Genomic DNA, 26,136 nt, shown 5'->3' with positions numbered 1-26,136 from the left:
CCTAATAGTTTAGTTTTGTGATTATTTTGGCTCACAGTGAATCATGCTCTATGCAGTGTCAAGTGAGAAGGCGTTTTTATTGGCTCAGGAAATGAACTGAAAAATGTTTTGCGGAAACCTTACTTTTTACAAAATGATGGATGTTACTCTTATCTTCCAACCAATTTGAACAGAAATGCATGGATGATGTCGTAACTGTTTAGCCTGCATTCCTATAATGTTACTGTCTAAACATCATCACAGGGAAAGAAATCATCAGTCACGACTTATTATGCCTGTCTTTTGGAACTATAGTGTATTTTGTCATGGTGGAGAGGAGACATATGTTATGAGTAAAAAAAAAAATTCTCTTTCTCTTTTATTTATATAAATCTATTTTCACTTGAGATTTACGCAGCTCCTTTTTCACTCCACAACTCCTCAATGATTTCAACATTACAAATACTTTTTACATATGTATTGTGTCGTCACTCTTATCAGAAGGAGCTCCAACAGTCCTCTTGCTCCTGGCAATGTTCGAGTCACACAGCAGGGCTCATGTGAAGCATTGCACAGAGCAGAATGAAGCCACTTTGCATGTGCGTGCGTCCTCCATGTCTCTGAAAAGTGTGTTTCATTATCTTCAGAGGCGGGGTATCTGAGCTGCTCCTTTGATGATGGTCTTTGTGGTTGGATCAGGGACAGAGATGGAGACCTGCATTGGGAGACAACACCTGATCCGTCAGGTAATTGAAGGGCCATTCTCCCTCACACACTAATCAGGAAAAGTGTTTATTTTAGAGTCAGTGAACGGAAATGAGAATACTACGCTCCTTTACTGAGAACGCATACATATGCAAACACACACACAGAGTCAGACAATCGAAGCAGCCCCGTTTTGTTCTGCTCAATTACAGGTCAAGATGAAAATGACTTGAGGGAAGTAGTTTGTCTTTTATGCGAATTAGTGCTTCGCTCTACAAAGCGATGCAAATGAGAAGTGGATTACGCGACCCGTCAGCGATACCTGTGGTTCACTTAAGATGGGAAACACAAAACTGTTTTTCTTGGGGTTCAGACGAGTAGAAAACGTGATGAATTATGTTGAAAAAGACTCATTAGACACGGTGTGAAGACTAAACAGTGCAGCATCTTGGCACTGTTCAAGCAACACTCACGACAACTGGCTTCTTCTGCCAACTGGCTTAATCTCGCAGTTACTAGTGTGTTTCCAGACACAGAGGATAAGGTCTCATTTTAGACAAGTTTGTGCTCCCTCATTAGAGAAAATAAAGATTTTTACCCAGACCTTTATGTTACCTGGGAAATCATTCACAGTAAATCATAATCAAGGCCCTGACAAAAAGAAATTACATTTAAGAGGCAATTGAGCTTTTGAATATTATCTTAATTATAGGAATGTATGTGTACACCTATACATGTTTTTTATTACATTTCCTACTACAAGTAACTATTTACTGTTCGTCACTTTAAGTTATTTTCATAGACAGCCACTGGCTAACACTCATGGCTCATAAATTATGCAGAGCCTCTGTGGCCTACGGATAGGTATCGCATCCCCTGTGGTTAACACCAGCGCTACACAGATATGCTAGATAAGCAAAATGCATCAGCATTAATCAGCTATTACCCAGAAGCGCTTTGATTTTACATTTTTTCCAACTAAATAGCTCTTTTTTTTCTCCTATGCCTGAATTAATAAATAATACATTTGCCACTTTGAGGTGGCAAAATATAAGTGGGTCAAGTCCTTTTCAATTATCTATTTTTTTTTAACACTTTCCATATTTACAAATTATACACTTATGTCACACTGTCAGATCTATGGTGGTAAAAGGCTATGCTGCTTGTTTAAGTGAATGGATGTATTTTGTGCCTGAATTTGAAAAACGGACTCACATTGGCCTGTTTGATGTGCCTTTTGAGAGACTCAACATCAACTTGTTTTTATTTGGTTTCAAATCCGTTTAGGTCAGCTTTGTTGCTTTGAGTATATAGGATACTTAATTTGGCAAAGATGAGGCATACTCACGACAGGGTGAAACAGTCTTTTGTGTGATACAATTCAAAGTTGCCCCTTGGTGACTAAAAATGGATGTTCTGTGGGTATTCATTAACTGACTGTTATGTCCGTCATTTACCTCCCAAGGTGGAAGGTACCTCACCATTCCTGAGGTGGGCAACAAGAGGACCGGGCGAGGGGCACGGCTGGTCCTCCCGCTCACCCCTCCATGGAACGATGGCAATCTGTGTCTGTCCTTCCGGCACAAGCTGGCCGGCCACCACGTGGGCATGCTGCAAGTGTTTGTGAAGAAGGGGAAGCAGTACAGTCCAGCAGTCTGGGGCCGGACAGGTGGAAATGGCTGGAGGCACACCCAAATCACGCTATGGGGCACAGGCCTGGAAAGTGTAAGTATTAATATTACACAATTCACTCATATGATGAGAATTTGAAATAATTATTTCTCAATGTCAAATGTTTGTATTCCTGTTCATGGGAAATAAATCAGTGCAGCAATCTTAGATTGGGTCGAAATTAGGGCTGGGCAGATTTTGAGCATTAATCTGGCAATCCTTTAACGGCGTTAACTATTTGATCATGCGTTAACTGCAGGGGTTTTTTTTTTGCATTGGGAGGGGTTTAGCGCTTTAAATCTCTCCAGACGGCGTAGTTCAGACCTGGGCATCTCACGGCTCTCCCAGTTCGGCCCGCGTGAGGTCAATCAAAAATTAAAAATGAATAAATAAGCCCTAGTAAAAATGCATGCCAATAGTATTTGGTGGTCATTCCACAGTAGTAGTGCTTCAGTGTGCACGTTGCTGCTTTTCATCAGGTGATCCTGAAGGGGGAGCGCGGGCGAGGCAGAAGTGGCGAGATGGCTGTGGACGACATAACCCTGCGGAAAGGCTCCTGCACAGAGGAGCACAATCTGAGGAGACTCTGACTGACAGAACAGAGAAAGGCAGCAAGGAAACAAGAGGGAAAATCATCTCAAGGAGAACTGACTCTGTTGTGACATCCCCTCACTCTGCCTGGCCTCTCGCTGATCCCCCCCCTGTCGCCCCTCCCAGCCATTCTGTGAGCGATATCCCAAAAATTGTGCGTCTACAGAACAGTGAGTTCCTTCTTTTTGACTGTCCATGAATAAAAAGACTGAATTTAAATGTCATGTGCGGATCCCAGCGGCACACCCCGTCTTCTCAGACGCTCTCTCACTCAATGACCTTGTTAACATGAAGCCTGCATGACCCAACTTACCATGGAGATGTCCTCCACCCAACACAGCCCTGGCAGCCCTCCAGCCACACCGCTGAGAGGCTCACGCTCACTTCAATTCTTCCTGCTAAGAGTATCGGACCCTCACTTAGCAGTCTGCATTTGTCTTGCTTTGATCTTTTAGCCACAAGCCATTGATTATTATTTGCTGGTATACATTTATTTGAGGTTAAGAGATAAAAAAAATAAATAATGTAAAAGGCAAATTGTAAAGGTCTACATTTCTTTTTGTACCCAAAGTACGAGAGAGTTAAATTAGCCCGGCCATTGTTGGTCTTGCAATATGACAGCACAGTTCGGACTGAAAGACACATTTTCTTTGTTACAGTATTCAAAAGATCAGTTTGGTAGAAGTGGGTTTAAAATAATTGAATATTCTGATCTTTTTTTAAGCCTCTTAAAGTGGTTTGAACACTCTATTTTCATTGTTTTTTTTCCAGATACTCAAAATGTGTCAAACAGAATCAGTGTATGCTTTTTGACACTTTAAATCAACACTTAGTTTTTATTAAACAGTATGTGCTTTGTTATATTAAGTGCAGTTTGTTATAACGACGACACCAACACATTTCTAGGCTTTCAAAAAATGTATTATTGTAAATGTAGCTGTGTGTACATACTCTGAAATTCTACAATCCCATTTGTTGTGTGGTTTATACGTTATGTAAATTCATCCATTGATATTAATTGGATTTCAAAATGGTTGGTATTGCAACTTTTACTTAAAGAACATGTATACAGACGGAAACCTTGTGTAGTTCAAGGCTGTGTATGTCTATGTCAATGTGTTATGGTAAAATGCTCTCTGTAACTTGCAAAACACATAGTTGCATATTGTATGCTGTGATAATGAAGGGCATCGGCTGGAATTGTAAGGTTTTCTGTATGCATGGGTGCAAATTCAGATTTATCCAGACCAGTATGTAAATAAAATGAATTTGACTGATATTGTATGAAACAAAGCATGATTTATTTTCTAATCCCAGTATCAGACAGCCACACAGTGTTTAAAACAAGTAAAATATATCATTTTTAAAGGTGTCCTTTTGAGCTTTTGACCACTAGTGGCACTGTCGAGCTACGAAGCAGGTCCCTTTACTGCTTGTATTGTTCCGTTTGTATGAACACACAGTGCGAGCACAGGGACAACAACGGCAGTTGTTGCTATAAAAGATGGCATCCTAACTAAAGAGCTGAGTAAGAGGAGAGTCATTTGATCTTCTGGTTTCATAATGGTACAAACAACCATAGCAAATGCATTCATCAGCTTCACTAAAACCCAGGGTTGCACTGTATGCATTTTGGTGATGATCAAACAAAACTATGTGTGTGTACTGAAAACTGAAACGAATGCCTTTATTATAATGATGCCCCAGAACTTAAAACTACCCTTCTTATGCCTTTGCAGTGTAACATGATCAAAAAATCCAATCTGAATATTTCCCTATCTCGCGTAAGTGGAATGACTTGTGCTTGATTTATATGGCACCGTCAGAACATCTAATTATCACTTTGACTTCACACAATTGTCTAATCAACTTCTTTACTCTTTACAGGCTGCTTTGATTTATTTGGCACAATTTTAAACGAGAATAATAACCAAATGTATTATTTCAGCATTAGAGAGAAGAAGAAAAAACATCTCACAGAGCAGGGCCTTGTTAATTCTTATACAAAATAATTTGACTATTATTTTGTGTGATATTGAATGCGAAAAATGCCATCGCACGGTAGTTTTCACAGCACAACCTCTGTTTCAATACAAGAAAGAAAGACGCTGTTCTTTGCATTTGACAGGCACACAATGAAGGAGCACAAACCACGTCTGCAGACAGGTACAAAATAGGACGGATGGTTGGATTTGATATTTGATATTCCTCTCAGACATTTGAAGGTATATTGTCTTTCTTCATATGATGGCCATGGAGCACACATGTGTTTGAAGGCTGCAGGGTATCCAATAAAATGTAATAAAAAGAAGCTTCAAACACAGCAGTCATTCATTTGACAAATGAGTGTGCGATGTATATTGAGCCGAAAGCAACCACAATACACATAGCTCCCCACTGCAGGACAAGACTTTGGCCTCTAACCTAACCGGGTCTAATTGCCTTCTTTGATGAAAAAAAAAAAAAGCATCCATGTGTTTTATGTTTTCTATAGTAGACGGCCACGGCACAGTGTATGCGCTGTGAAGGACTCAGTGAAGTGTGTGAGAGGTGGCACCAACTGACACAGGGGACTCTTTTATGCGCTGAGGGGTTTGGGTTTTACGGCTTTGGAGTGGAATGTCGTGGGATCGAGGTTTAAGGTGATTAAACTATTTCAGTGCTCTCTTTTGATTATTAACAGTGGGTATCTGTCAAAGGCTGTAAAGCCATGATGATGTCATAAAAAATGTCTTCCTAAAATATTGAATCAAAATGGACTATAAAAGTCAAAGTATAGTAGGACATAAAAAAAACAGGTTTAGTGTGCCATTAAAATGTCATAAACAGTCAAATAATATATCGTTAAAATAGAAGTATTTAAAAGTAAAGTATTTAAAAAAGTAAACTGTGATAAAATTCATTGTATAGTACGCTGTTAAAATTCCATTAATTGTTATAAAAGTCATAGTTCATATGTTATTATAAAATAGAAAAATTACAAGAAAATGCTTTAAAAATGCCACAGTACAGTATATCATAAAAAATGTCATAGTACGCCATAAAATGTTATAAAAACTTCTCAGTGTAGTATGCCTTGACACATGTCATAATTAACATATAATAATGATACACATAATCCTTAACCAAAGACACCTTTAAAACACTGAAATTCAAGGGATTTATTGTCATGAAAACATGAAAACAAAACATACTAAATCTGATGCTAAGAGGCAGCGAGACCAGCAGCTCCACACCGAAGGCCTCTCTCTTCTTCTCCGTCGTTCATGCCAAATAAAGTTGAAAGATCTCTTGAAATCAATAAAACAAGTGAATTCTCTCTCTCACTCTCACTTACACACACATCAAATTTTTGTTAATATAAAGTCTGCACTTTCGATATTAGATCTGTCTCAAAACAGATGATTCTCCAAAGTCCTGTCAGTGACCTGTGATGAAATAACTTAAAATATAGTTTTCCATCTGGGCAACTTATTTGAGACCAAAAGGGCAAGCAAGCAGTCTCTTTATTAAGATAAACCACCAAAGCAAAAATAAATCCAGAGGACAGAGCCAATAGCTAACACAATTGTGTGTATGTGCCTATGTTTGTGAATGTGTGTGTGTTTTCCTTTGTGTGGTTTACAAATGATCTCTTAAAGGGCAGCAAAGTCAAGCATTTCTCTATCTTTTCTCATGCACCCATACACACAGAAAGTGGCAGAGCACACAATAAGAGACAGAAGTATCAAACTACACTTGTTCAGTTCATGAAGAATAAAGTATGAAACCTGGCAGAATGAATGCAGATATGTGTGAGTTATTGTCAAGTAATCAAGGAGCTTATCAGTTATCTGTCATGCTGAAGAAGAGGTCTTTTAGGCTGGCAACGACTCAACAGAGAAGCATTGGAGCGTTGGATCTGCATGTCCCCAAAGAGGGCCACAGCTGACATTAATTGGGGAAAAAGTTTAACACACACACATGCACACACACGTGCACACAAGAAGGAAAGAAAGGGATCAAATGAAGCGGTAAAGAAAGAAGTGAAGTTTGCAAAGAAACAAAAATTTAAACTGAACGCTCTCATTTCTTTTATCATCTTCTTTAAATCTTTTAACTGTTGCTGCAGTGTCACCATTACATCAGTTGATATAACCGGACACCTGATAATTGTGAGGTTATTATATTTCTTAAATTAGAAAACAACAAAAAGCATGTACCGATTGTGTCCCACTCATTTACATTTTTTATGAGATTTTGGGGTCCTACTTGTTGGATTACTTGCTCCTTGAAATTAACTTTAGGGCTCTGTAATGCCCAGAGGGGGAATCTCTGGGGATTGTTGTTGACTCTGAATGTTTGGGAAAGGGATACATTGGTTTTTGGCAGTGTGTGTGGAATCTATATTTAAAAGTAATTTTCAACCACCTAAAATTCAGCACCACTCTTTGATGTCATGAGCTGCCATATTAACTGTGGGTAGCAACCCAAAACATTAGCAATCCAGGCGCTTGGATTAACAATCAGGTTGCCTGTAATCCTGTAACAATCCCCTATACTTCCTCTCCTTTAAAAGTGTTCTTAAACTTCTTACAAACATGAATTGAAGATTTTTTCCTAAATTACCCAACCTCTTCAATGTCAATAATCAACTGTTACAAACATATCTAACTGTACTTCTTATAATACTCATGGTATTTCGTTCCCGCCTTGAAGCACACATTTGTATTTATGATGCAGAAGGAGAGCCACACGGTACAAAATCTATGCAGGAAATGAGCAGCAAGAGGACTGCTCCTCCAAATCAATTCCAATCTATTTCCGATTAAATTATTCTGCATCTAATAAGCAACTTTACTATAGAATCAAGATGACAGCTATTTTGTGGGATTTAATTTATTTTATATAGTATAGCAGTATAGCTAAATACAAATAATCCGTTAGTAGCAACTGAGTTTTAAAATTGTTGATGTGTATTCTACCTTATAGGAAAGACTCTATTTTTCTTTTTTTCTTTTTTACATTAAAGAGATAATCTCTTTAAATCTGTTTTTATTATTGACAAAGGTACATTATCATTGCATGATTGTGTAGGTGTGAGAACATACATACTTGACATAACATCAGAATCCTATAAACACTAAGTATCAGAGACGATATGACACACACATGTACAGCACAAGACTGATATGTGGTGATAAGTCAACCAGTTGAAGCTAGTTTAAGATTTGTATCTTTGGTAGCTGATGAATATATTGTTTCTGAAAAAAAAACATACATCAATAACTGGACTGAGCTCACAGAGCTGTTACTAAAATGCTTGGATTGTTAAATATGCTTACAACTAACACAGCAGTGTTTGTATAAGCTTTACTTTATGTTTATGAGTCGTGTGGAACAGATTTGTGATTTGCACACAAATGTTTGAAATGTTGGCCCAAAGTTGCCATCAGAAAGTTGTAGTTAAAATGTTAAGATAACTACTGACCGGGATTGACCTTTAACTGTCACAATAACTCTTTGCAATATAACACACAAAAGTGTGTTATTGTAGAAATGTTGGACAGAAATGGGAAAAGGTTCCACAAAACCTGTTACAGTTAAAACCTGAACAGCTGCACCTTGCTGTCAGTGATAGAGCGGTAGATGGGAAAGTTGTAGATGACTCCCTCCAGGGACTTTACTTTTACATTTCAAGGAAACCCGGTGTCTTCTGGGAGCAGTGTCATCTCATTCTGCACCAGCTTTCCAAAAGAGGTGGGGCAGGACACAGACAATTCTGACTCTTACCCGCTTATATGCACAATGTTTTATTTTATTTATTTAGCACATAAAGCTCACTGAAAGAAGCTCGATTGAAAAAAAAAATTCTGACGACAAATCAAAGCCAATACTAGTTATTTCACAAAAAAATAAATATATATATATGGTTCTCCAGATCAATTGGCACAGAACAAACAAGCTCACAAAGGGAACAAACCGTAGAGGAATTAGCAGTGAATGACAACATCACAACACATATGCTGTAGAGTTGTCCCAGAAAAAAACATATATTGTGTTGAGAAAGCTAGCAAAACATTTGAAACTTTATTTTGATTAGCTGCATATTCATTGAAGATTTAAGGAAATTTAACATTTGGCTTATGATTTAAAACAGTACAATTTTAATTTAGTTTAACCAATTAGAGCGATCACATTCAGCGTTTCTTTTCACACAAAAAACAACAACATATAGTTCTTCCCTTTCTCAGTTTTGTTAATATGAAGCCGAATAAGGCAGCTTTGGAGGTCACCTTCCGATTTTCAAATGTCCACACTATTTGCTACCTCCTTTGGATCCAGGTATGTGTATGGCACCTCCAGATTCTCGTTTCTGGCTTTGATGGCCGCACTTAACTCTTGAAGCTCTCCTTGAAAATCCTTAATGAGCTGGCAGTGAACCGTCTCACTAAAATGTTCCTGTGGGTACTGGCCGAGAGAGACCTGATGACATCAATGATACATTTAAAAAAATAAATGTTTAGAATGTTTTGAAACCGACTTTTGACAATATGCAGTAATGCACAGTTTTAGTGAGCAGGACTGTAATTTGATGCATGTGATTAAAGACTTGGGCACCTACAAAGTCAGTGGACTGCTTGCTGAGTAGCCACAATGTAGACATTCCCTGAACCGTTGTATTGACATTAGGGAACGTCTGCAGCATCGTGGCCTCACTTGTTGTCCCCTTTGTGGTTGGTGGAGGATGTTGTAGGGAGCTGGGAGTGTTGGGCATCCAGCCACCGTAGTCAAACTGTGACAAATTAAGGATTGACAAATGGTAAATACAATTTGAAGCCACACTGAAAAATTGAATTGGAACAAAGACATTCATGGTCCCAAGAGGTTGAATACTGATGACTTTGGAGATCTACAGATTTTTCTTGTAGCACCACCATGAGGACAACATTCTTGTTTTGTTTTAGAGCAATTAATGTCCTGACAACTTCTAGCTGGATTGTCATTTAATTTAGGTCAGACATTCATGTTTACCGCAGGACGAACTGTAATAGCTTTGGTGATCCTTTGACTTTTCATCTATTATATGAAAGTTTTTATTTGGCCAATACTCTGTCTCATGACCAGATACCTGCAAAACTAATAACAATACCGCCTCAGCTATAATTTGTGGGTTGTGCCAATTAGAAAACACTCGCTAATGGACCCATGTTAACAAGGTAAACAAAATGGTGATCTTATAAACAATAGACCTGCTAAATGCCATGTTAGCATTGCAGGTTTGTTAGCATCCGTTGTTTTTAGCCTCAAGCATCACCATACCAAAGTGCAGCCTCAGACTCCTGCTAGCATAGCTGTAGACTCTTGTTTATGTTAAAGACTTGAGGCTAACAGACAACCTGATGAACCTATTACACAAAAATAGCATTATTAAAACTGACTTGAAAGGCTTTACCTGTCCAGTGTTCACAGCCGAGTGCTGTCCTGAGCAGGTGAAGATCACCATCGTGACAAACTTGACCAACTCAGCCACGGTGGTAAAGCTCTGGGGAATTCCTGAGAATTAGCAGGAATAAAGTGAACTTAATTATTATGTGTAGATGACAACATTTAAGTTTGACTTTCTTATGCATTAAGGTCAATGAATCATATAATACCTGTGCCTGCTTGGGAAAGGATTCCATGTTCAAAAATGTCCGAAATCCACTTCTGCAGTTCAGAGTCTTTCTGGAGCTCATCGTCATTCTTGTAGAAGAAGCTCAGCACTCCCTGCACAAACCTTTGAGACATGTTGATAAGTTCTGTTTCTTGTTGAGAGTTAGATGGGGAGATCAATATCACTCTCATATTTGTAAGTTAAGTATAGATCTACTACCCGGTAGCATTTAGCTTAGCTTAGCAAAAAAGACTGGAAACACTCTGCCTATCTTCATATAGTTCAAATATACCTGCCGGAACCTCTACTTTTTTTTTAATTAACACATTGTATCTATTTAATTTAAACCATACACAAATAAAATGTTTTACACGCAGCATTTTATTCTTGTCTTACAACTGCCAGGTGCTGTGACTTCCTGGAAATGGATATTTCATATTTTATAATTCCATTAAAGTGCCCTTTGTCATAAAGTATTACATTCAGACATCACTTGTCTTTGTGTCAATCAAATTGATTTTTTTTTTTTATTGAAACTGGCACATTCAATGTTGAAGGCTCCCTACCTAATAGAGCAGAGTTTCTCAATCAAAGTAGTTCAGGCTGGTTGATGAAGAAAATGTCGTCGTCAACTGCCAATCTACTCAACCAAGAGGCAGATTACACATTTACTGTTTTGTCATATTTTAAGGCATTGTTAATCTAACTAGCAGCAAAATGCACTAACAAATAAATTATGCACCTGTATGTAAAGGGCAAAAGAAAGCGAAAACCCTACACACACGTTGCAGCTTGACTGATTCTTTATGAGAAACCAACATAAGTGAATAAAAGCTAGCTTATTAGGGAGTGGAACATTTAGAGCTCTTGTTTTCCAATGCCAGAGCACCTGAACTACCTGTGGATGATATCCCAAAGCTTGAGTCCATCATCCCTGTAGTAGAAGTTCGGAACGTCCTCCAGCCCACGCGCAGCAATGTCGTCAGGTATGCAGAGGGAGCTGTAGGTCAGTGAGGCCAGGGATCTCTTCAGGAGTGTCTTCATACCCTCTCCACCAGAACTTACAAACTAGGATACAATCAAATATGTAAGGATTATAGCTAGAGATAAATACTGTACATGACATTGATAATCTGAAAATATGTTTAAGTATTTAGGTGTTTTTTTATTTTTGTACCCGTGTGAAAATTCCAGTCTCAGATATTAGAAGATCTCGAGCTAAGTAGTTGATCTGTAGAGTGTAGCGAGTGTGAGGTACAAGGAGCTGAGGGAAAGAGGAACACTCTGTTAACTTCAAAGCACACATCTTGATGCTTTTATACCACTAAGAAGTGTGAAATACTGAAATACCCCTAGTTGCTCCCCGGGTGCTTTTCAGCAACCCACTGCTCCTGCGAAGGATGGGTTAAATGCAGAAGACCTATTTCATGTACGTATATAAAACGTATGTAATATGACAAACAAAGAAATAAGCAACTTGAGGATGTCTACAGTAAAAGTTTAGTGTTTGTCCTTATTCCTCCCTTCGGGTTACCTTGTACAGAGGATGCACCATGGGCACGTTGCGCAGCAGGGACACTGCAAAGACTTCAGCCAGCAAATGAGTGCGCAGCAGGTGAACATTGAGTTGATGCTCGTTGAAATCTGCATTTCTCACAAAAATCTTGGCTATCAACCAGTCGTACTCGGAGTCAGTAGGAAAGAAGATGGGATTATCATCTGCTGGAGTCTGCCTCAGCTGCAGGAGAAGGAAGGGAGGTGGTCCATTAAATCCATTCAATCTATCATCACCAGGGATTTCTGAAATTATTGTGTGTTTACTATAGGTTTCATATGCTTTTCAGTTAGCTGCTCTGTAGATCTCTAAGTTCAAATTCATAATTTCTTTGAATCCCAGGTAAGAGCACAGGGTCAATTCAAGAACATAAATCCTACTCCAATGCGCCAATCTCTTAATCCTCAGGGGAAAGGGAGGCGTCTGGCAATTGCAATGCCAATACTTTTTCTCTGATCCACATTAGTCATATGTTTGCACTCTACCTGTGTATTTTAACTGTATGTATTTCTATCATGTCTATACATATAACATCTAAAGTATTGCATGTCTGTGCGTCCTGGAAGAGCCATCACTACAATACGCTATATGAGTGTTTATCTCACCTGAATAGCAATTGGCATCAGTTCATCATCAGGTGTTTTGTGAAGCAGGACCAGGGGAGCCATCAAGTACTGCTCCTTCCCGTTGATGATGTTCGGTTTCAGCCCATCCAAACGCTTGTAGTCACACAGGAATATGTTGCCTCTCTGTAGTTTAAATAATAATAATAATTTTACTCAGATACATGAATATTAACTAAATTAAGTGAACTTCAACGGCCATTTCCGAAATTGAACATGTCATGGAGCAAAATATGACTCTCAAGATCCATCAAAGTGAAGACACTCACCTTCATTTCATCTGCCAAGCTACACTGACCACTGAGGGAAACCATGTCATCGCTGACAGGAAGGTTGTTGGGCAGGGTTGAGCAACGTTGGATCAACATGGGGTTGACACCGTTTAGAAACTGGGAGCCAAAGAAAGCGTCCTCCTGCCAATGATCATGGACATATTCTGGGGGAAAAGCAGAGATGATCTTTTTTAAGTCTTAACCTTTGTGCTAGAAAATATTACTATATGACAGTTATCAGCTTAACTAAATACTAGTGAAACTGGAAAAAAACAAGGTGTGATAAAGATTAGTCACAGACATGGTTGGACACTGTTTACAGTTGTTTCAAGTCTTGATTGTATGCTATTAAATACTGTTAAACGGTTATGTGACTTTTTTTGCTGTTTATTGTCTGAATGAACATAATTGAATGTACTATCATGCATACGGTGTCCAGTATTTAATTAAACTACCATGATTGTACCTGATATGTCAGTCCGCTTGCAGCAGAACACCTGATCAATATCATGAATATCAGACCAGTTCTCCTCAGAACCAGAAAGTCCCTTCAGTTGCAGCTCAGCCAGCCTAGAAAATAAAAGCATAAATTAACTTTATTGTTAAAATGCCAAAATAATTATTAGAATTTTCATAGGCAGGTTGAGTTATCTGACAGAATTGAAGACCTCACCCAGTGGATACTGTGAATAGAAACTCTGTGGTCTTGGTGAAGGAGAAGCGGACCTCATTAGGCAGAGAAAGAGTGTTTTCTGCCTTCATGCAGTGGGGTATTCCCTCTAGATACACATCCCAACTGGAAAAGATAGAGGGGAGCAAAGTAATGAGAAACTTTGCACATTTACCAGTGTATACACATTTTCAACTTTGTATGTAAGCATCATATATTTTGCTAAATACATTTCAATAAACCCTGGCAGGTGTAATAATATCCTATGGTGGTTGATGTTTACCCAAAGGGGAATAGATGTTAGTTTTGGGGTGCATAAAGTGACAAGGCTCTGATGGCTCACCGATACTCTCCCTCCCGTTGCTCCAGCTCCAGCTCCCGACTGTACCTGCCAAGAAGATGGTTGTCTTCAAAGACTCTGAGAGCTTGAAGAAAGAAAGTTGTTGATGAATACAGTGTGTAAGTTGCTTCAGCTCCTTTATAGACTAGCTTTTCCTTCTTTTATGTCTTCTGTGGTCAACAGCACACAAGATGTCTGATGAAGACTAAGGCCCAATCCCAATCTCCACCCTAAACCCTGAATCCTCAGGGATTTACTGACGCCAGCTGTTAAATTGTTGAGTGTGAGGGTCTGTGAGGGCTTGAACTGGTGTAAACATGAATGGGACAGCACTTTGCTGCAACATCATTAATTCCCTTAGGCAAAGTCTGCATCTAATGCTGACTTACGGAAAGGATTCATGAAAGGCTCAATATGTCTGCCAGAGAGCCCGCAAGCACTCGACGATTTTACATTGAGACACCCCTAAACCCTCACAGACTTCGCGGGAGCGCGGCTCAAAGTCTGTGAGTCCGTAAGGGTGGAGATTGGGATTGGGCCTAAATCTAATTTACACAAACCTGTTTCCTCTCTGAAGCGGTGCACCTCATCGTCAGTGATCCAGTGATAGATGGGAAAGTTGTAGGTGTCCCCCTCAGGAGAATTCACTTCCACCTTGGCAAGGAACCAAGAGTCTTCAAAGAAGTGAAGGAAATGCGGTTTATCTATCTCTATTAGGACTAGCTTTCCAATGGAGGCAGGGCAGGACACGGTAAAACTGGACACCTGGAATACAGATAAAAACTGGTTGAAAACATTCATACAGGAGATACAATGGATTTGATGAACAATAACTGAGCTGTATCATCCCGATAGTTAGCATACAGTACTGGATTCAGAAGGGTGGACCAAATAAATGTGTGTTGTTACTTTGGTCACCTTTGTGACCCTAAGTTAAAGAGTTACAGAGCAGCACATCATTTGACGCTGCCCATACGAGTCTGAGTTGAAGGTTTACATCAGCTTTTCTAAATTGATATTCTATTCAATAAGCTTAAGTTGAGGTAATGTATAAGACTATACATTTAGAGAAGATATTTCAGACTTACTGCTCCTCTGATGAAAGAGAAAGCCCATTTGATGCTAATGAGCCAGGTGTGTTCGCTCTCCCCGTCTGTGCCCACCAGCTTAATGGAGATGCTGTTAAAAGTGCCGGCAGTAGCAAGGTTGCCAGTGTATACGGTCACTTTATAGTTAACCATTTTAACACTGGCAAGCAGACGAATCCTGCTTGGGAGAGAAAAAATATAACTAGAAAATGCATTTCCTGCTGAAAATGTGTTGGAATGTTAAAAGCTGAAATATTTAAAGAAATTGCTGGAAAAAAAAGCAGAAAATAGCTGATATTACAGAAAAGCGAAACTACCTGCTGAAAAGTGTTGAAGCCCAAAAGCATTGAACTGAACTGATAAAAATCCTTGTTGATGAAAAGTTCAAGTGGAAAAATTGGAAGAAAAACTGCATCATCAACAGTAATGGTTCACAAATGGGGGTACGTGAGATTTAATATATATATATATATATATATATATATATATATATATATATATATATATATATATATATATATATATATATATATATATATATATATATATATATATATATATAATCAGACACTGATGGCACAGTCCTGTATATAATATATTTTTTTCAAACCAAAATGCTTTGTGCTCATTACTTGGCTGAACATGTGTGGCGTGCCTAACAAAAAGATTCACCAGTCTTTTCTGTCCTACACACCCACTGCAGCGACACACCTTCAATATTTCACAGGGGGTAAAAATATGATAAAAGGTTGAGAACGACTGAGCTGAATTACATCCCAGGAAAAGCTGGAAACTCAACGATTTTATTGTCACAGTAAAAGTAGTAGTTGTGGTAGCAGTCAAAACAACTGTGAAAATGTGAACATTTCAAATGACTCCTGAAAAAGCCAAGAACTGCACTGCTGGTTGCAGTGCAGTTCTTGAGAGATTGATAGAGGTGGAAAGAGACAGAAGAGTACGAAAGAGGGCGAAAGAAGAGAATAGAAAGAGAGAGAGAGGTTCACAGGACACAGAGAGAAAGAGACACACAGGATCGCAATGCCTTTGACTGAATATCTCCAAGAAATTTGAGTATGTGTGCGTGTGTCATTGTGCGATTAGCCATCACGTCACAACATCAAAGATACTCATTGTTCTAACTTCAAAGAGACTACGTACAGTTCCACAGGCTTAACATGGATTTCCCAGATTAACCTTAATGCAAAGAAACTTTAACATACTGATAACACAATGAAAATGGCGTTAGAAGAAGATATTATGAGAACTAACATTAAAGAATTTTATCACCAATCTATCAGAGTCTTTGAAATAATTTCATGAAGTGTTTCTCTCACCCGTTTTTGAGACCAAGAAGTTTCTTTGATGAACTGCTCTCTTGATCAAAGTAATCAACACTGATTGCTCTTATTAGACAAACAGTTGTGTGGGAGTGTCTTGGCAGTAACAAAAGAATAAAGTCATGCGTGTTGGGCATGCATGACTTTATTCTTCCTGCACGAAACCACAGGATGATGCAATACTGTATAATGTCGTAAGGTAGTATCAGCATCAGTCAATGAAATTAAATTCAAGAGGAACCACCTTGTCAATGTGAGACCATTACGTCAATTAAAAACACTATGAAACAACAAACTAACTGTTCACCAACATTGTTAATCCAGTTTATTCATCACATAGTTATAGTCAAAATAACTGTAACATGATAACAACCAGTTTCTATGGCATACAGTACAACAGTAGAGACAATTTAGTGACATGTAAAAATGATTAAATCACCAAATGCACACAAACAAAAATCTGTGACACAAACATGCACTCAGTGGTCGCTTCATTTTGTACACCTGTACAATCTGATGCAATTTAACGCAACATATGTTCTGCCATATATTCTACCTCTGCAAAGCTTATATAACGTGGTGCTTGCTGTGTGTTAAAGTAGACCTAATGGCAGCACTATTGTGTTGGATTGCATTGGTTTGTGTACCTTGTACATAGAGTGACCCCTGAGTATACAACACAGTAACCTAGATCAACTGGCTCAGCACATACAGGTTGACATTCACCAAGATATTCACGGGCAGCTCCATTTATCAGTCGTTGTTGTTTATCAGTGCAAAGCAACTACAACACAGAGTTGTTTCATAAAACAAAATATTGATTCAATCATTCTTTTTAAAAAGAACATTATAAACATGGCCTGAAAGACCATTTGGTGATGAAATCAAGTGGATTACAATGGCGCGTTTCCTTTTACTGCACAGTTTAAGTTGAATGTGTATAAAAAGAACGTCTCAATGTGTTTCTTTGTTTCATTATCAGTTCAAAATGCAACACACACTGAGATATGGGATCAAATCTGAGGGGAAGGGACAGTCAGGAGTCCAGTGGGCTTCAGCTTGTTGATTCCTCCATCCAGGATACAAACCCGTTGGAAATTTACCTTTACCAGGTGTACTGCAAACTGGGAGAAGAAAAAAAAGGGAATGGCAGTTATATTTCCAGCCTTTCAGGAAAAACTACTGAAGACTTTAAATGACTTCAATGGGTGTGGTTTTCTTGTAGTTGCCACACATGAGGAAATAACATCTTTAAATTAACAGCCTTGCAACGATGGAAACCACTTAATGTTGTGGGTGTGTTTCACTTTTAATTGTTTTAATTTAAACCTTAATTTAACCAGAAGAGTCCCATTGAGATTAAACATCTGTTTTACAAGGGAGACCTGGCCAAGACATTGTTTCCTTTCAGACAACAAATGAGAAAAGTCTGGACTGAACCTGTCTCGAAGACATTTCTCTGTGACAGTCTTTATTCACTCACTGAAAAAAATAATCCTCTGTATTTAATGTAGACACACATTACAACCTGTAAACTAGAAACGTTGACAAATCAAGGTACCAAATATTGCAGGGCTATTGTGTTTGATTTAATAGATGTTAATTTGTGTTCTGGCCTCTTCTTTGACTTGTGTTGTGTAAGCACTTGTGTGACTAAGAAACCTCTGGTTGCGAACGTAAGATTTTTATCAAACACAAAAGCTGTTACGAAACAGAAACTGACACTTTGGTAAATGAACTTCAGTTGAGTCATACAGTACATCAGTAGTTCAACCTAACCAGAGTGTGTATAGCTTTAATTTAATGTTAATCAAAATTAGTCAAGCTTTTCAGATGACCTCTACGCAAAAGTGTTTTTTACTTTATGTTAACAGATGAAACATGTTTTTGATTGCCCTAAAATTCCCTGACCAACCTCACATGTGTCTTAAGTTATTTGGGCTCAGGTTGAAGGTGGCTGGAGTTATGCTGCGAGATACACAACGCCACAGGACTTTACAAACCACTGAGTGTGGTAGAGGTGTATTTTGTCCAGCTCTCTGAGGTGCAACAAAGCAAACAGGAAAGTAAAATGCACACTAAATGCACACCAAGAGAAGAAGTCTAAACAAAATGAAAGAAGAAGAAGAATGTCAATGCCTTTGATTAATGAGTAAAAGGTACGTTGACTGCCTGAATCGCTGCTTACACACTCAATTGTTTTAGGAGTACAGTTAAAGAAATTCAGATGCAATCAACTGAATAAAATTAAAGCAGAGTATGAAGAATCAGGCCTACTTCTGAATGCCAATAGGGTTTAAATGTTAAAGGTGCACAGTAAAGCCTGAGCACAGGGAGTGCATTCATTGCTTTGCCCCAGAGTTAATGATAATGCCACCGGTCTGGTGCACAGAGATGTGGATGGCATTTAAGCACAATTGAGTCGTTTTATTGACCTTTACTCTGGTGACCTGCACGGCGGAAAGGTCGGAAAATTACTGAGGTTGAACCTCAGATGTGGAATTTCAAGTGTGGGCTTGGCCGCAGTGGGGAAGGAGGCTAAATAGTCATCACGCGTCCCGGCATGTGCGAGGATGAAGAGGTTGATCGATCATCATACTTAACACAATAAAATAATAGTGTAATAAAACCAACTCACACTGATGCTGTGTGACACAACACACATTTTCTATTTGCGCTGCAAAAGAGTAGAGCTATGGCCATGTTCTGATACGTGAGCCATAAACCGTTCACAAACAACTATATTTACACTTCAGTCTATCTGCAGAAGAATTCTTCCATTACTCTCTGAAACGGTTATTTTTAACCAAGTTAGAAACTGATATCTTTCCACCGCTCCCTAAAAAAAAAATCAAAGACTCATCATGTCTCATCAATTAAGGAGAACTACTTATTTTCCTCTCTTTCTTTCCAACATATTGAAGGAGGACATCTTTTCTAAATTGGGATGTTGCCTGAAGCTATATCCCTGCTGAGTTTTTTATTTTTTATATTAGGTTTGGCTAATTTATTCTAACGAGAGCACAAAAGGAGAATATATAATTATCAATATAGTCTTCTCTTCTGTTAGGCTGAAGTTATTTTTGTGCTCTAAAATGTCAAAGACAAAGATTTATATAAAATCTGGTTTCAGCCTTGGCTAAGGTCCTAGCGTCTTTCAGAAGTTTTTATTATCCTGGACATCAGACCTATAAATGTACAATACTACTGTATTCATACCCAACCAAAACTCAACGGGAATAGGCGTTTAATGAGGCAAGTCAAGGAATAAAAAATAAAAAAAAAGATTCAATTGAGAATGACATGAATTGCCCTTCTGAAAGCACTTGCATTGCAAAAACGTAAACTGGGAGAGAGAGTCTGGTGATTTAAAAAGCGGCCCAGGGCACTTAAACAACATTAGAACAAGATTACCATCGGTTATCTGCACCACACCGGCATTAACCGCTGATCTCTCCATATTTCCAATGCACGTTCAAACAATAATGGTTGGACATTACAAAAAGCAATATTACAGAGGGATTGACTTTCACAACATTATAAAGTGTATATCACATCTTTATGGTAGGTTGTGTAATCCCCATCTTGGGTTTATACGTCTAGTAGATAGTGAGTGTGTGTGTGTGTGTGTGTGTGTGTGTGTGTGTGTGTGTGTGTGTGTGTCCGCTTTCTCACCATAGCAGCACTTTTCATGGCATGGCTAATGATCACGATGACACGTCCTCTGTAGTTCTGCAGGATTCCTGTTGCAGGACACTGCACCAGCTCACCGTCAGGGCTGAACGCTGTGCTGAAGGGAATGTTGATGCTGCCAGAAATATGGCCTCTGCCAAAGCTAAAAGCAGTGAGGTCAAGGAGCAAAGCATTGAACAGGTAACGGCACATTGTTTTTTTCACATAGTTCCAAGTAACAGCAATACCCTCTGGCCACACGGATAATAAAGAGAGAGTATTGAACAATATCAAGTCAGTTCAATGATAATTAGAGAGCTCGTTATACTGCTTATCATGATGGCGATCAATACAAAAAGCCTGTAAGGCAAGCTGCAAGATAACATTGTGGGAAAAACTAGCTCACTGATGGGAGGGAAGGAGCAGGAAGAATAGAGATATTATGAGATGTAATGAGGGAGTCAGCAGGAGAAAAGAAAAGAAAAGAAAGAAAAGAAAGGAAAACGACTGCTTCTTAGTGAGGGATTTGCTGGAAAACGAGTGCGTATCAGCAGGACAGTTAACAACCCCATAGTGGTATGTATGGCATATGTACTCTTAAGAAAAGAAGCTTGTCCTTCTTCTGCGAGCATATCTATTGACATTATCGCTACATAACCTGAGACAAGTGGTGCTTCTTTCTCGGTCAAAAGATATTGTTCACCAAATCATACCAACTGCAGGAAAATATAGTCAGTTTGTTAGTGTATAAATCCCATTATACTACATTTAGCCGTGGAAATACAATAGGCCATTTGCTTCACAGTAGGCAATAACCACCAGCTACATAGACAGTTAAATAGAGATTGTCCAAAATAACTCCACACAGAATTAATCCACTTTTTGTAACAGCAGAAACCCACAACAGAGCTTTGCCTAAGATCACAATGAAGGTGAACAAGGGTTGCCAAATCCTGCGAAAGTGGTCAAATCCCTTTTGTCCATGTGTGCTAGCCCGAGGAGCTTCTGTCTATCACGACGCCCATGTAGGAATTTGGCAAAAGAAACTGATATTTTGAAATCTTGCTCTCTACACTAATCCTTATTGATTAATGGCTCTTTTACCCCCTTAGACAAATACCATTCCACAGATCTGAAGAGTGACGCTCACTTCTTCCTCTGCCTTTAGTCCCGGCAGGGTTCTCCGGGTCAATACACTCCTAGTTATTCCTAGTTTAATTTGCAAAAGCAAATTAAATGTCTTTCTAAAATATTGTAATTCTGTGCAGACTTATGAAAAAGATTAATACATATTCTATTGATTGTGGCAAGCAGTTGACATTTTCATTTTTAATCTAAGGGATTTACAGGGAATTTGTTTGTATGGGAGCCCTGCTTTTATGTATGTGTGTGCACATCAATCAATGCAGATTGTCACATGGGAAAACCATGTATCTCCAAAATGTCAAACAAAGAAAAACAGTTTTATTTTATGCTTTTCTGATAATCGCAGCTCATTAAATGTGTTTTTTCAATTGTTTATATTTCTTGAAAAGCATGAAAATCCTCCCAAATCGTGGAGGGAATAAAATAATCCCAATTACCACTTCTGGAGATACATGGTTTCCTTTGGACAGTAAACACACACATATACCTACACATACAGTGAGCTGTCACACAGAAACTCTTGATCTACTCAGGAATTGTATTATTTAACAAAAGAGCTACTTTTTGTATGCAGCTTTTAAATAAGAATGCTGACTAAACTCTAAAATAAAATGTGCCGGTTGTGGCTTGCAGCTGATTGTTAAAACAATAACCAGACTGAATAATTCTCTTATCAAAAACAAAACAAAAAATAGCATGTAAAAGCATGAACTTGATGTTGCAGAGTCTGGCAGCACTTGACTAAAGTAGATCATCCTCCCTGAATCTGCTCCTACTTGCCTGAGATGGGGATGTTACTTTCGGTGCCTGTGGATCAATTTGAAAACTCACACGGGGAAAGGCTTATTGCATACAGAGATTCAACTAAATGCAAATTTAGTTTGTGTGTCTTTAACCTGGAACAAAATAATTGTGAGTTAACGGAAACATGAATCTTTAATAACAATCAGGACAATCACGGCTTTACCAGAGACCTGGCAGCCGCTCACGACTTGGACTCTGACCTTCAGAGAACCAGTTTGATTCATCTGTGAGACTGAAAATCTCTGTACCCATTGGCTATCGGTCTAAAGACAGTAAGCCTTCGGGGTAAAGCCGTTATATTTCTAGAGTTCTGGTGCAGTCAGACCAAGACTTTGTGCACCGCTCATTGTTTACACTCCGATTAGCAACTTGAGATGCAAAACTGGAGTTGATATGAAGAGACAATGTGTACGAATGGATTGTTTTACAAGTAGCAAGTTCCCATTCAAATAAACCAATAAAACGCTAAGTCATCATCAAACGATCGCCGTCGGATTCTCCACACGGAATGTTTACCTGTATTCAAACAAACCCTGCGCCAACGTCATTGGTCAAAACTACGAGAACTACAAACTGAAACCAGAACGTCTCGGATGCCAAAATCGTGTCCTGTTGCCGACTAGACTGGACAAGATAAAAGGCTTTTGCTGCGGTTCTTATAAAGGTGTTTGTAAAAAAAAAGGTGAAAGTGTTGTCCAATAATGCTGCTAGTAGCTCAAACTGTTTATAATTACATCATTTTCCATGCTATTTCCTGTCCTGCCAACAAGAAAAAAGCTTTGCCAACATACTTCTACAGAAGTGCTGTCACAATTGGGGGGATTGTGTCCGGCAACTTTCCCGACGTCAACAATCCGACATGTACACCACACAAGATGAAAAAGAAGCCGGGGTTTAACATTTCTCTCCAGCTCTTATTTCATTCCTTACACAACTATTTCTGTCCCTTTTCAGGTGTACAAACTAGTATACGATAAATGTCTTCCAGGAGATTTTTGCATCTCTTTCCTCTCACCCGACTGTCTTTCAGCAGCTTTTCACCCGACCTTCATGTCTAGCCATTTGGAAAACAACTATGAACCCTTTTGATTCTTGAAGTGGTCGAACACCATGTTGTAGGACACACTTCTGCTGTAATAGAACATGGACAATAATAATTATAACCCTCCCTTGAATAAAAGAAAACTTTAAGTTAGAGAAACTTTGCTAAAGTAAATTCTACTCAAAACCACCGTATGTAAAACTGGCCATATTTTCTCAGCAAAACATGTGTTGTTCTTGCTTTGTTGGACACAATCCAAGGTTGTTCAAACAGGCTGCAGTCTGTGTGCACCAATTTCTGATGTGCCGCAGCAGAGAAAGATACAGGTACAGTTTATTTGAATGTTTAAATGCCAGCATTTAACAAAGTGGCTGGTAAAATTCAGAAATAGTAAGGATACTCCTCGACAGTGCGGATGTCAACAGCAATGATTTTGGGCTTGCCGGCTTTGGTCCTTTTGGCAGGCCCGGCCAATGACAGCTCACACAGGTCGATTAAGTCCTCGGCCGAGATCCTTGGGGATACTTCTGCTTTCAGGTCACACAGCGCCAGAGGATCCCGAGACTACAAGAAAAAAAACAGTAAGAGGAGATCATATGAAGGAGAAGAAGTGCAGCGCGGTAATTAGTAATTGTGTAAAAGTAAAATGACTCGAGAGACAAGGAATAGTGTCAATTTGGATACTGTTGCTTCTTGAAAAATCGAAAAACCCGTAATGAGACTTTCTATGTTACCAAAATCTTCTCTGTATTAATGAAATGTTTCACACCGTCCCCAATATTACAGCTCAAAGAGCACCACAGAAGAACAGCAGCACATGGTCCTTTCCAGTTTCCATGTGCGCTGTCCAATGGATTCATTAAAGCACTGAGCCGGAGGCGAAGCTGCAGGGGAATGAACCCTGGTCTCTGTTATGGTGAGCAGGAGTAATACCTCTATGAATCCGAGATGCCCTGAAATACTTTGAAGCATTAAATGGGAAAAAAGGAAGTATACTGTTAATCTATTTTAAAATGCATTGTGATATTGATCGGTCATTAAATAGTTTGGTTCTTTTATTCACTTACATGCAAATCAAATATAGGAGGAATACTCAGAGAATGATCTATGAATCCCAGCACGCTGAATAAAAGCAATTTACAGAACAGAGAAGGGCCAGCATGTTGAGAAGGTTTAGTGGCAAAACTCTGCCATGCAGGAAATAAAATGTTTGAAAGCCGCAAACTCCATTGGCTAGCTGAACAACCTGTCCAACCAACAGTGTGGCAGTCAGTAACATCTGACGAACAATTCTGCGCAGCTAAGCTAGTACCTTTAAATCCTGGTATTGTTAAAGCATTTTTTTTTTAAATCACCCTGACATGCGAGATGCAACGGCGTTACATTTCCTCTTTATTATCTGCTTCTTATAAATATTCATTGCCTGATCATTTCTTATAGGTATCTTACTTTAACTCTGACTATACATTTTTTTTTCTCAATTCTCTATGGCAATAATTTAACGGATGTGTCTGAAGGGTGCAGCTTCCCTATGCCACAACAACACAGAGCCAGAATGGCAAAAGGGAAGAGATTTGAGGAGTGGTGCATCGTTTTCAACAAATATCCTTATTCCGCAAGTACAACAACAGCTACTCTAGGTAACACGAGAGAGCACAAGCAGAGCTATGATCTACATATTCATGGTGTCTTACTGCCATGACCTACAATTTCGTTCATTGTAAAGAAAATTCACCTCAGTTAACTTTCAATCTGATGTTTACCAATCACAAACAAGTGAATGTAAATGAATAGGTTGAACATAGAGACACATTTAAATATCTGTAGTTCTTTGATGCAATACCACGCCTGCAATAAATAACGCCATGCACAAATTATGCAGTTCTATGTTGAGCCAATAATTTAGTAGTTTGTTTGTGTTGAATGATAACCATGATGGGTTTTGATGTTTTGTTTTATAGGAATAATAAACATCTTATTGAACAGTGTTTGTATTTCTCATAATCAGAAACACACAAGGACATTGTAACAGATGTGAAGCTGCCCAGGTCCTGATTCATCTTGCCTGATAATCCCAATATAGTTTAGTGGCTAAGGGCTAAAGCAATAGCTATACACACAAAATGACCACAAAGCTGAGTCGACACCTCTGAGTCACAATGACACAGAGGTGTCATTAAAAATGAAATCGTAGTAAGACATGCTTTACGTCACGGTTCATACGTCTACTTTGTTGGAGGACAACAGCAGGCCACTTGTACAGAACCAGGGAACTGTGACAGGCAAAATAAAATTGTGAATTCAAACTTTGGTGCAAACCAGGGTGTGACTGAACACACCTGCTCAGCAAAACCTGCCTGTGGAGACAAGCTTCCAAATTAAAACCAACCGTAAAGGGATTCGTTACTGTGGTTTAGTCAGTCTTGACATTTTTTCTCAATCTTTTAGTCAATGACGAGGTCTCGGTTTCTGTTATCATTATGTTGTATTCTTTATCATAAGGCCCTTCACAAAGAGATGATTTATGCCAGATTAAGCCATTAAGCAGTTTCCATCTGCAGTTCGTTGGCAGAGTAGTCACCAGACACTAAAAAACACTCACTTAAATGCAGAAAAAAAATGCCATAGTCTCTAGCACAATAACAATTATAGAGATTTACAAGCACACTACATATTATTACCATCACATTAATACAGCACAACTATACAATTGCAAATTAACTACTTAATCAGCACAGACATTAAATAATCTTTTGTTGCCTCATTGATGTAAATAATCTCTTTGAGATGGAAACAAACATGACTGCACTGCATTGTATAGTTAGCTCTATTTGCAGAGAAGGCTGATGGAACATAAATGTTTGTACATCTAGGTTCTAATGTACTTTTTAGTCAATAATCTCAGAGATCAATTCACATGCTCAAGGTTAAAGAATGTAGTTAATCGTAATACATTTTTGTACATTTTCACTGTAAACATATGTACCTTAAAACAACTTCAAATC

General features: G+C 38.7%; 3 protein-coding genes across 3 annotated transcripts in view; 1 reads left to right on the top strand and 2 right to left on the bottom strand.

The window, feature by feature from the left end:
* Window positions 1–4,251, top strand: part of npnta (nephronectin a) — a 42,632-nt gene extending 38,381 nt beyond the window's left edge. The window contains exons 10-12 of the mRNA XM_068589195.1: window positions 627–725; window positions 2,150–2,409; window positions 2,835–4,251. Of these exons, the coding sequence (XP_068445296.1) occupies window positions 627–725; window positions 2,150–2,409; window positions 2,835–2,945 (470 nt within the window). The 3' untranslated portion in view covers window positions 2,946–4,251. The remainder of the gene's footprint in view (window positions 1–626; window positions 726–2,149; window positions 2,410–2,834) is intronic.
* Window positions 4,252–8,808: 4,557 nt separating this feature from the next.
* Window positions 8,809–15,283, bottom strand: LOC137793093 (polyunsaturated fatty acid lipoxygenase ALOX15B-like). The gene is made up of 14 exons (XM_068589049.1): window positions 15,131–15,283; window positions 14,603–14,807; window positions 14,046–14,127; window positions 13,706–13,828; window positions 13,499–13,602; window positions 13,030–13,196; window positions 12,743–12,886; window positions 12,117–12,320; window positions 11,760–11,846; window positions 11,481–11,650; window positions 10,584–10,705; window positions 10,382–10,482; window positions 9,551–9,721; window positions 8,809–9,411 (listed from the first exon to the last, which is right to left on the bottom strand). Exons 1-14 carry the CDS (start codon window positions 15,281–15,283, stop codon window positions 9,232–9,234), a joined length of 2,013 nt encoding a protein of 670 aa, XP_068445150.1. The 3' UTR covers window positions 8,809–9,231.
* Window positions 15,284–16,640: 1,357 nt separating this feature from the next.
* Window positions 16,641–26,136, bottom strand: part of tbck (TBC1 domain containing kinase) — a 37,114-nt gene continuing 27,618 nt past the window's right edge. Inside the window, exons 24-26 of the mRNA XM_068588881.1 lie at window positions 23,532–23,695; window positions 20,143–20,302; window positions 16,641–17,591 (exon numbers count right to left, since the gene is read on the bottom strand). Of these exons, the coding sequence (XP_068444982.1) occupies window positions 17,481–17,591; window positions 20,143–20,302; window positions 23,532–23,695 (435 nt within the window). The 3' untranslated portion in view covers window positions 16,641–17,480. The remainder of the gene's footprint in view (window positions 17,592–20,142; window positions 20,303–23,531; window positions 23,696–26,136) is intronic.

This window comes from Clinocottus analis, unplaced genomic scaffold (genome assembly GCF_023055335.1).
Source record: "Clinocottus analis isolate CAN_PGR_092001 unplaced genomic scaffold, fCliAna1.0.p SCAF_22, whole genome shotgun sequence".
Classification (NCBI taxonomy): Eukaryota; Metazoa; Chordata; class Actinopteri; order Perciformes; family Cottidae; genus Clinocottus; species Clinocottus analis.
The sequence above is the reverse complement of the archived record's forward strand: the minus strand, read 5'-3'. Positions and strand labels throughout refer to the sequence as shown.